We start from the raw sequence: 11,502 nt of genomic DNA, 5'->3' as shown, positions 1-11,502 counted from the left end.
TTTTCTCTGTATAGTTTGCTATAAAAGATCTGCTTTTTCCATCAGAGACCAGTCAATTTCACTTCCCTGTCAAACTGAATTTCAAATATTTTTGGCAATTAAACACCTGAGACACAATGAAAAGTTGTTTTCATTAGTTTTCTTGCCTATATTAATGAGTCTGTCTTGTTTTTTGGGGGGGAGAAGATGGTTTAGGAATGAACCACAAATGGCGATTATTTGGTTCACTTGCTATCAAAAATAGCAAGCAGGGCTAGGACAGGGCTTTTGTTTTGGTTGGTTGGTTTGGGTTGGTTTTTTTTTTTAATGTTTGTTTTTAACAGAAACAGCTACACTGCAACCATAAAAATGAGAGGAAATTGAATATTTATCCAATTCTATAGCGATTAAAATGTTAATCCCAATGAACTATTGGCCTTAGCTCTAATCACTGAGAAAAGGGGATAAGGACATTTGACTTGGGTTTGCCTGTTTCCCTACCTCTGCTGCTTAGGACTGTGCAAGACCATTTAACAGATGCCCAAAATGAGTTACTTTGGAGCTTACCGGGAGGAATTTCTAATTTTTTTCTAAGAGCAATACAGAGTGCTTTTTCTTTTCTGTTTCTGTAAATCCTTTTAGCTACAGACTTATCACCTGTACTGTAAAACATTGTTTAAGTGCTGACATTTTAAAAATAAAATTGTACCATATGTCTTGACTCTGACAGCACTAAAAAATCTTCATGTCCAGCTGCTCACCTAAACCTGAAAATCAGATAAACATTTTATTGTGCTATATAAGATTCTTAAAGTTTGACTGTGCCAAGGGAACAAGTCTTGTTACAACCAAGGTGACAGAGAATTTCTGTGCAAATGTTTGTGAAAATATTCAAAGAATAGGAAACAACCAATAATCCCCACAGTAAAATAGTAGTGATAGAACTGGGAGTATTCAGCAGTATTAAGGGACGAAACATGTTACAAGGATGCTGTAATTATTTTTGAATCAACATTATAAGTCTAGAAAATAGGGTTAAGGTTTTACTGAGAGAAAATTCTAAACGAATTGACTTCTGTAAATATTTGAACACCCAAACCACCTGAGCACAATGTCACTGTACAATAAAGAGTTATGATTAATTCCCAGATTATTTATAGTCCTACCTGAGGTTACATTTGGTTTTACACACGTATGCAGTGTTTTCCATTTTTTACCACTTATGGTAGGCTACTTTCAATATGCTCTTCTAGATCTTATTCAATTGAATTGAGACAGTAAGTGCAAACCCTCTAAGTTTAGGATTCTTGATTCGGAAGAAACTGCAATGACGAAGGTGAACAGTAGATTTATTTAAAAGAAAGGAATAGCATCTCAGTCTAAAGTAAAACAAGGGTTTAATACCACTAATTAGACCCAACAGAAGTGTAATAGGGTGTTATTATCTTTATGCATTTAAAACCCTAGATTATAAACCATTAAACTTCAAGGACCATATATTTGAGGCCAGTGGAAAATATGATCCCCAATGCACTTACCCCCGCTGAACTAGCGAGGAACAGCCATGGCACTGACACATCGGGCAGCTGGCCACGAAGTCCACCAAAGCCTCACAGAAGTCCTGCAACGAATTTAAATAAGATTCATTTTAATAAAGTGCATCTCTCTTATGAGGAGAGACTGCGGGAGCAGGGCCTGTTTAGTCTAGAGAAGGCTGAGAGGGGACGTCATCCGTACATATAAATATCTCCCAGGCGGGTGTCAGAGGATGGTGCCAGACTCTTCAGTGGTGCCCAGCGACAGGACAAGGAGCAATGGCCACAAACTAAAACACAACAAGCTTCACCTCTACAAAAAGGAGTAACTTCTTTCCATTGAGGGTGGCAGAGCTTCTGAACAGCTGTCCGGGGGACGGCGTGGAGTCTCCCTCTCTGGAGACATTCCAGACCCATCCTGGACGCGTTCCTGTGTCACCTTGCTCTGGGGTGACCTTGCCTGGGCAGGGGGATGGACTGGGTGATCTCCAGAGGTCACTCCAGCCCCGACTATTCCGCGATTCACCCCGTTCACGCCGGCTGTCAGCGATCGGGGGGTCTGACCCTCAGGCGCCTCGGGCCCTCCCTCAGGGGCAGCCCCGCCCCGGGTCCTCGCGGCTGCCGGGGGGCGCAGGCCGGGAACCCCCCGCCCTTTCCCGGGCCGCGCTTCCCTTTCATTCCCCGCCGCATTCCCCCTTTTCCGGGTTCCCCGGCGGCGGCGCTCCCCGGAAGCGGTAATGCCCTGCCCGGTGATTCCAGGAAGCGGATGAGCCTCTCCCGCCGCCCTTCTCCCCTCCGGAGCGGCGCTGCGGGGACGCGGGGAAGGGGGGGTGGGGGGAGGCGGGGGGGGGGGGGGGCAGCGGGCAGCACCATCCCCGGCCCGCCCGGCCCGGCCCGTCCCAGCCCCCCGGCGTTGTTTCCATGGAGCCGGGCGGGCGGGGGAGCCGGGGCTGACGACCCCGCCCGCTCATGGACCCCGCCGATGAGGAGGAGGGCAGGGAGAAGCCCCCCGTGATCTACACCATGGAGAACAAGCCCATCGTGACCTGTGAGTGCCGCCGCCGCCGCTGTCGGGGCCGGGGGTCCGGCCGGTGCCCCCTGCGGGCCCGGCGGGAGGCAGGAGGGGGTGGCTGGTTTTGGGGGCTCCCGCAGCTCTGGGTGGGGACACGGCGCCTGCAAAAGGGAATCTGATGGTGGGGTTTGCCATCTCACTGCTTCCCCCCCCCCCCCACCCCCCCCCCCCCCCCCCCACCCCACCCCCCCCCCCCCCCCCCCCCCCACCCCCCCCCCCCCCCCCCCCCCCCCCCCCCCCCCCCCCCCCCCCCCCCCCCCCCCCCCCCCCCCCCCCCCCCCCCCCCCCCCCCCCCCCCACCCTTTCTAATGGCCAGTGGGCACAACTTTGCGCGGTTAATTTCTGTAGTAAATAACAAGCCGAATTGTCGTTTCTCGGGTTGGTGTGTTTAGGGGAAGAGGGTAAAATATGATAATAAATCGTGAACCCCAAACTTCTTGCCAGCGAGCTTTGTGTGGCTTTGCTGGTGCTAAGAGAAGTTTGAGAGTAGACATCCTCTGCGGCGATCCCACTGATGCATTCCCACTGACATTATAATTTAATCTTTAGCTGTTGTGCTTTGGTTCCATCTCTGAGACAGTTTAATTAACAAACAGCATCTCGTGGTTCCAGCGATGAATTAGTTTTTTCAGGTGTCAGAGACAGGCAACTGGTCCTGATGTAAAATGTGAGCCCCCCTGCTCCTACAGGTATAGAGGGGAGCACTCAAAGTTCATTTAAAAACAAGCACGTGGACTAGGCTGGGCATTAGGGAGCATTTCTTTTACCAGAGGGGATCAAACACTGGAAGAGGCTCCCTAGAGAGGTGTCTAAGTCTGTCCCTAGTCTGTCAGTGTCTAAGAGAAATTTGGACAGTGCCCTTAACATGCTGTAACTTTTGCTCAGTCCTGAAGTAGTCAGGCAGCTGTACCAGATGATCCTGGTAGGTTCCTTCCACATGGAAACGTCTTTGCTCTTCTACCTACATCCATAATGCTTTTTTTATTAGAAGGTGGATGAGATGAGCATAAAGAATTTTTCTTTTTCTTTTTTAACAAAAGGTAGCCAGTGACTGTTCTTAGTCAGAAGTATCTCTACTGATGATGTAACAAAATACATATTTGCACTTCATCACCAGAACAATGGGAATGTTTTATGTGCCTGTGAAATAGAAACTTGTTTCACAGTTGTGTGTTGTCTTATTAAGGAGTAAGCATTTATTGGTGCTTAAAGTCTTAGACTTTACTTAGAAACAGTATCCAACTGTAACCTTGTAGCTGTATAATTGTGGAACTCTGTGTGTGTATATTTTCTCCAGACTATTTTATAAATGTGCTTTTTTCTGTCTTAAACTTTTTTCCTTTTTTTGAATGCAGTTCATAAGCTGAAGTTAACAGGATCTGTACTGAATCTTCTCTACTCACCTATTTCAAGAATTTTGCAATCCATTTCACTTCAGATTTAAAATCAGAAAAATGTACATATCAGAAGCATCTGGAGGATATAGTTTGCTGTTGTGATTCTACTGTTCAGGCTGTGGGGGCTTGTTTTTTAGTTTTTTTGGCTTTATGTGTATTCAGAGTTGGAGAGTCTCCATGTGTATGGTGGGGGGACTTGGTGGTGCAGGTCAGTCTTCACTGTTCCTTTATGATTTGAATAAGCAACATTTTACTCTGTTGAAGTACACACAGTTTTACCTCAGGCTTGGGATTTTTGTTAATAGGTGCTGAAAAGAACTCTGGTCTCTTTGTACAAGGAAATTTTCAAAATTCCAAACATGAAATTTAACCAGATTTCAATCAAGCCCAGTTGTCTGATATTGAAAATAATATTAATTTTATGTGGTGGGTGAGCATACATACTGAGCATACCCCCATCCAGTATGGCAGCAGCAGACTTACAAATGAGATAAGAGGTGAGCGTTACGTATCATTTGTATGCCTCGCTCCTGGACTGAGGGAATCATTTCTAGTGCTCTGGACAAGCACAACAGTAGGATCTTCACTGGTATGGACTAGAGTGGTTTGGTCTGAGACAGCCTAATTCAGGAATTAGGGTTAATTCAGCAGAAGTGCCCAGACATTACCTCTCTAGTGAATGTGGTAATGGTGACTTGCTACATTTTAAACCCAAAACATTTGATTTCAGCGGGGAATGCATTTTACTGTAACTGCTTTAGTTTCCTTTTTTCTCTGTTCGGAGGAGTGGAGTACTTAGAGACTAGTGTTGGAAAAAAGTGCATTCAACAATGATGACTTACTTGAAGGAAAGCTCCTCTAAGCATTATATTGCCAGAGATTTATGGAGAGGTGAGGCTTGTCTTTCCAGGGAAAGGATTGACTTGGTATGGGTTTGTTGCAAGACATGTTAAAAGCCATGGTATTAGAAACTGCCCAACAAACACATTTTATCTTTTGTCTGTGGTTCCAGTTTCAGGCAGTTGGAGTTTCCTGAGATAAGTGTCCCAGTCAGGAGGTGCATGTGGGGGAAAAACAGACCTTTGAGGGGATGGCTGGGTTCTGATTATATGAAGGAAGAGTGCAGGTTAACTGAGGGTGCTTTTCAGAACATAAGTATTCCCTTTTGCTACAAGATTTAGATTAAACTCCCTCAGGTAAACTTTTGCATCATGAAATACTCCTGTTAACTCTTAGGGTTTGTTCTTAAAAACAGAACTGAAGAGGGAGTTTTGTTCATAGTGAAACTTCTTTTGAACACTGGGCATACCACAGTTGTTTTGTAAATAAATGTTTTTACCTACTTGAAATAAATTTGACAGAACTCTTGAAAGGAATGCTTCTTTGGTAAAGAGGGTTACGCTTTCAAATCTATGAGTTAGTCTGTATTAGCAGTAGTTATTTGCTATATTGGCACAACCCTGAATTCATCACCCTATGTACAGGCTTTGGCCTATGGAATAAAAATGGTGGGTTCCACGTGTCTTGGACATGTGAGGCCAATTGCAAATGCAGTTTTTGTCAGTACTTTTTTCATGTTAGTGCTGTAACTTGGTCATTTTGCCCTCAGAAGCTGTGCATAGGTGAATTAGCCTTGTTTTTACTGTGTTTGTATTACTGGATACATCCCATCGTTTTCATAAAGAGTTTTTAGATTCATAGAATTCAGCAAGGCATGACAAACTTCTGGAGACTTTCTCTAGGCATACAGACAACCGTATTTTCTAAATGTGGAAAAAGTAGTTTATTCACAGAGAGTTGCTGTTCCTTTATGCTTTTTCCCTTTTCTCAGTATTGCAGCATCCCTGAGTATGAAATCATTCTTGTCAGGTGGGACTGAGTGCCATGATGACTCAATTCCCAATTAATTTGAGCCATATTTTTTACCCTATCAGTCTTACTAGATTGCAAAGCCACTGGGGAGTTTCACTGTCCAGGTGTGGTTCTGCTCGCTTTGGCACATTACTTTGCAAACTCTCAGCTCAAGTTTGTAGCAATTTATCTGCATTGCCAGACCTGGTAAGCTTACAAAGTGTTTTGAGTCATCTTCTAGCTTTCTCACTGCTGTAGAGGTATTATTTTTAGCATCATTAATTTTTTTGTTTTATTTGCAGAGGCAAGTCGAGTGTTTGCATCGAACATCTTGAACTTGGGTGGTTTCTGTACAATGTTGACTTGACAAAATCTCTAAACCAGTGCAGATTGCTTTCGTAGGAAACCCAAACAATGTTGTTTCCTTCTCAGGAATCCTATTTGAAACTTTGAGAGTCTTTGGAGCTTCAATATAATGTTGTTGCACATATATATCAGCCAAAGAACTCATCCTTATGTAGCTGATTTGCACTGAAATTATTAGCTCTGTCTATCCATATGAAGAGGAGGCTGAAGACTAAAGGCAACTCTGCTAAATGAAGTAATTAATAGGTTTTTCAGAGCTTTCCTAACAAGCTGTTCTTTTGTAATTATCTTCATGCAGTTGTGGAATATTCCATTATCAGCTTGTAGTATCTGTTTATGTTGTCTGCTGTCTGTATTGTGTGTTTGCATGTTTGCTCTCGCTGTCAGTAATCTCTCTTCGCACAATGGACTTTATATATAATCTTTGGAGAGAATGGGGTGCATCACTTTTATCTGGTCCATGTTCAGAATGTGCTGTGATACAGCAAGAGGAAAACCGTGAGCAAAAGCTTTGTAGGCCCAAGAATAGAAAATGTTTGCAATTATTACAGCAGGAACAGAAAGGTTAATAAAATAAAGAGTATGGAGAGAAAGGGAAGAATTTTACATCTTTTTGTGGTGAAAATAAATACTTGCAGTTGAGAATATTGTTCTGGGACTAGAGGAGCTTCATTCGAAAGTTCTTCTGTTGCTAGTAGATAGATGTAATAAAAAATGTGCCAGCAAGAAGTGGGATGTAGCCCAAGTGATTAGAATGATTTGCTGCTAGTGAGACTGTTTAACAACTATATCCTATAAAGGCATTTTCCCTGTTCTCAACCAGAACTCCTCCCTGCATTGTAAGTCATCACTATTGTGTAGCTGATATTTTATTCTGTGCTTTAATATTTGACTACATATGTCATGAGAAGAAGTGGCATATTCTTGTTAGTGTTAACCTGTTTTATAGGTTTAGAAGTGCAGCAGTAAAGTTTTGCTAAAAAGATTTTCTTGTAGTGAATCAGCTAAGGTTTTTACATAGCAATTTAGCTGTGTTGTGTTTTGGTTTTTAGACAGCTTTTGAATATGAATTTGGGTTGGGACAGAGGAGAACCTTTAAAACATGTAAATATAAGAACCTCACCAGCCTTCTAAAACTTCAGGTAGATCCACTTCTAACAGGCTAGTGATTTAAGAAAAAAGATTCATAGTAGAACTTTGTACTAGTGGAAAAATAAGTGGGGTCAGAAGGGTTAGCTGTGAGTGATACTTGGGGATAAAAACCAAACAAAACTACACCGAAGTGTAGTCTTGGCCCTGCATTCTATTAAAGGTATTCAAAGCCTTTTATCTCAGTTGACTAGGTTTGTCACTGGTATCAAAAGAAAATATTTGTCTTTAGTCATCTGACCTCAGGAGTTTTTGTTTTACACTGCCTGTGTAGTTAGTGGGTTAGGATAATTTCTTCTAGAGGAAAAAAAAATCACAGTGGTATATTTAGATACTATAGTGACAAAGCCTCTAAGCATCTAAGAAGTTTGGAAACTGTTAGGAAAAAAATAGATTATTGGGGATTTTGGTGGTTTTAAGCAGGCAGGAACCTAAAAAATGTCAATATTTTATGGTTCTTTGGTATTAGACAGCTGCTACAAAGAGTACATGTTCCCCTTGGAAGTCCTGCTTAGGTGGTCATTTTGGTTTTCATTGTTCCTGTACAAATTTAGAGTAGAAAAAGTGTCCTGGATAGGGAAGGGAGGAAGGCTGCACTGGTTTGATGTACCAAAATGTCAGGAAGAAAGACAAGGAGGAAAGAATCACAGAATTGTTTGGATTGGAAAAGATTTTAAAGATCATCCAGTTCCAACCCCCTGCCATGGGCAGGGACACCTTCCACTATCCCAGGTTGCTCTGAGCCCCATCCAACCTGACCTTGGACACTTTCAGGGATGGGGCAGCCACAGCTTCTCTGGGCACCCTGTGCCAGGGCCTCCCCACCCTCACAGGGGAAGAATTTCTTCCTGATCTCTAAATCTACCCTCTTTCAGCTTAAAGCCATTGCCCCTTGTCCTACAGGCCCTTGTACAAAGTCCCTCTCCAGCTCTCTTGGAGCCCCTTTAGGTACTGGAAGGGACTCTAAGGTCTCTCTTCTCCAGACTGAACAATCCCGTCTCTCAGCCTCTCTCCATAGCAGAGGTGCCCCAGCACCCTGAGCATCTTCGTGTCCATCTTCTGGTGCCACTCCAGCTGGTTGATCTCATCCTCATGTTGGGGATCCCAGGGCTGCATGCAGCTCTGCAGGTGGGGTCTCACCTGAGTGGGGCAGAGGGGCAGAATCCCCCTCCCCTGCTGCCCATGGTGCTTTGGATGCAGCCCAGGACACATTTGGCTTTCTGGGCTGCCAGTGCACGTGGCCTGGCCATGTTGAGCTTCTCCTCACCCAATACCCCCAATTCCTTCTCCTTGGGGCTGCTCTCGATCCATTCTCCACCCACAGCAGGTGAAGTGTTTCGATAAGTGGCAAAGGCCCTACCTTTTGAACTTTGTAATGTGGAAAGAAAGGAAACAGGTGCTTTGTTCGTCTCTTTCTCCTGGGGTATTTCTTTTTAATATGTATCACTTGAACATTACTGCTTTTAGTTGTTGTGTGTTACCACTTCATGTACGGAAGCACCCTGTACTTGGTGTGGTATCACTGAAAGAATTGCTGTGTTCTTTCTGTATTTGACATCCAGATGGGGAGTAGATCACTTCCGACATACACGATTTAAAAGCTGAGGTAGGTGCTCCAGCGGTTATCAGAGTCTAATATTACTCCCTAGTTATCATCTCTGTGGGATATTTAGGTCTTACTTCCCTGATGGTTCTGAAAGATGAAAACCCTTCTCTAGAAGGGTTCTTGATTTTAGTTTTGATAGGATTCCAGAATTACTTTTTTTTCCCATATATGCCCATCCTTCCTTGTCCGTTTCAGGTGTGTTTGATAATCATTCACACTCTGACCCCACTACTGACAGCCACAGAACGGTACTGACAGCCATAGAATGGTTTGGGTTGGGTCTTAGTGTTGAGACCAATCCACTGAAATGAATTTGCTGTGATACAGTTGAGTCATCATCTTCCTTTTTTTTTTTTTTCTTTTTCCAAAACACCTCAAACAAAACAACCTCCTCACCAACTCGCAAAAAAATGGCAAAAAATCCTACAACAAAATCTTTGAAGCAATTCCCAATTTGTGTAGACTTTTTGGGCTTGCTCTGTGTTTCAGTTCCAGGGTTACTTGGGGTTTTGGAATGTTTCCTTCTAAATTCATAGAATTCAGTCAGATTCAAGCAAAAACTCCTGTAGTGGTGTGGTTTCTATTTTCCTTAATTTCTTCTTTATTTTGGAAAGTAGATTGTGGCTACACCAACTCTTAAGGCATCAGAGGTATATATAGAGAAGAGAATGAGATTTCTGCCATGCTTGAGGTCTCTTGAGTCATAGGAATCTTACTCAACAGCACTCCAGAAATAGTGATCTTTTGGTACTTTCTGTTCTGTTATTTGTGCAGGTTGTGCTCTTGTCTACTTGCTGTGAGGTGCTCCCCTCCCTCCCTGCAGCCCAGTAGCACCCAGTTCACAATTTATTGTGCATCTTGCCAGTCTGACAGCCCTTACAATTCCTTGCTACTTACTGGTCTCAGTGTTGGTTCTGTGTCAGTGCTGTGCTGGTGTTGCCTGCTGATAACTTCACTTTTAGTGCTCTTGGCTTGATTAGCTCAAACATGCTGATTACAGTAGAGTACAGTAGATGAGCAGAACATGAAATGTTGGAGCCCGTTGGGTGTTGGAAATACGTGGTAGCAGCTTTGGTCTGTGTTCAAAGACAGCCAATGTATTTTACATTGAAGGTCTGTTCTCACTTTTCTTCTAATCCTAGAGGGCTGTGTTGCCTTGATCATAAAACACATTCTTAATGTGTATTTGATATGCCCTCAAAACCAATGCAGGAGGAAAAGCTGACTGGTTTTAAAATGAATATACCTGTTTTAAGCTGATAATGTGATGTGGCTGTCTGGAATAGCAGGGTGCTTACACATTATCCTTTAGTTCCTCTGTATTCAGTAGTAGTCCTTTTTACTTAAGATGTTGAATTCTGGAATTTTTTTGTGGCATACATTGAATTTTTAGGTGCAGTACAGAAAAAGTACTTTGTTATGCTCCAGAGATAAAATATGTGGCTTGTTCTTTCCAGCAGACTTCAAGCTCACACACTCTCATTTTGATGTGGTCATCGTGCTGCTGCTAAGTCACTGAGCCATGTTTCACTCTCTGTTGGCAGTAATGAGTTGCAAATCAATAGACTGTTCTCTGCTCTGCCCACAGAGGTGTAACTTGGTATAAAACAGCATTAACAATATGACTAACACTTGTTTCAGTACTCATTCTGGACATTTGTTTGTAGTCTTAAATAGCATTTAGTAAGGTACACTTAATTCAGACAGGATGAAGGTGAAGGATCAAGCATAAAGATCACAATTTCTGGAGAAATAGGGCTAAAGCACTAATTGGTTTTGTTTTGTTTTTTAGCTATTCTATGAAATTGCATTGTTACATAATAGCTAATGTGGTCAGACATCAGAAGAGCTGTTTTTGCTTGTTCTTGCACTTACTCAGACTTTTAAACTTTAATTTTTTAATATATTTTATTGTATGGTGATAGAATTGTGCTAGTGCTGGTAATAAAAATACTATATGTGAGAAAATTGATGTATAATAATATATGTAGGAATAATAATATATATGAGAAAATTGGGGAAAGGTGAGTGGACTAGAAAAGGATTTCTAAGATAAACTAAAGAATGCTAAAGTAATGTGGAGGCAGTTGTGTATGCTGTGTGCCTGGACCTGAGATTGGGTGGTGGGAGGGAGAAGAAAGGATGTCAGGTACTTCAGCTGCAGCTTCCAGTTCCACAGGAAGGTGAAAAGAAGATCTTCCTGTTCTGGTGTGCTGGACAGAGGCAGATGATTGTGGAAAGGAAAACTACCAGGAAATAGCAGAATTGCCTGTATGGCTGTTAAAATCTTAATTAATGTCTTGTCTTCATCGTATCCTCCTTGTACCTAAAGGAAAACAACAGAATTTAAAAATTGTTGCTGAAAGGCTACTAATAATACTTTTTTTTTCCATGTGGTGGATACTACATTTTGTTCTGACTTGTATAGAAGTAGTTACTCCAGTGGTGTTGTATTTAATGTAGTTTGAGACCTGCACTGTGTTAACAGACCTCATGTTTCTGAAGTCCTCAAGAACAGCGTGGAAGTCAGGGAAGTGTTTCATATTA

General features: G+C 42.7%; 1 protein-coding gene across 2 annotated transcripts in view; it reads left to right on the top strand.

Annotated features, from left to right (window-relative positions):
- The first annotated feature begins 2,370 nt into the window (after positions 1 to 2,370).
- The window catches only part of TRAPPC10 (trafficking protein particle complex 10), a 38,183-nt gene continuing 29,051 nt past the window's right edge, over positions 2,371 to 11,502 (top strand). For both annotated transcript variants that reach the window (XM_032100993.1, XM_032100994.1), the window contains exon 1: positions 2,371 to 2,562. In XM_032100993.1, the coding sequence (XP_031956884.1) occupies positions 2,484 to 2,562 (79 nt within the window). In that variant the 5' untranslated portion in view covers positions 2,371 to 2,483. The remainder of the gene's footprint in view (positions 2,563 to 11,502) is intronic.

Source organism: Corvus moneduloides, chromosome 2 (assembly GCF_009650955.1).
Source record: "Corvus moneduloides isolate bCorMon1 chromosome 2, bCorMon1.pri, whole genome shotgun sequence".
In the NCBI taxonomy this organism is placed as follows: Eukaryota; Metazoa; Chordata; class Aves; order Passeriformes; family Corvidae; genus Corvus; species Corvus moneduloides.
This window is presented reverse-complemented; position numbering and strand designations above follow the sequence as displayed.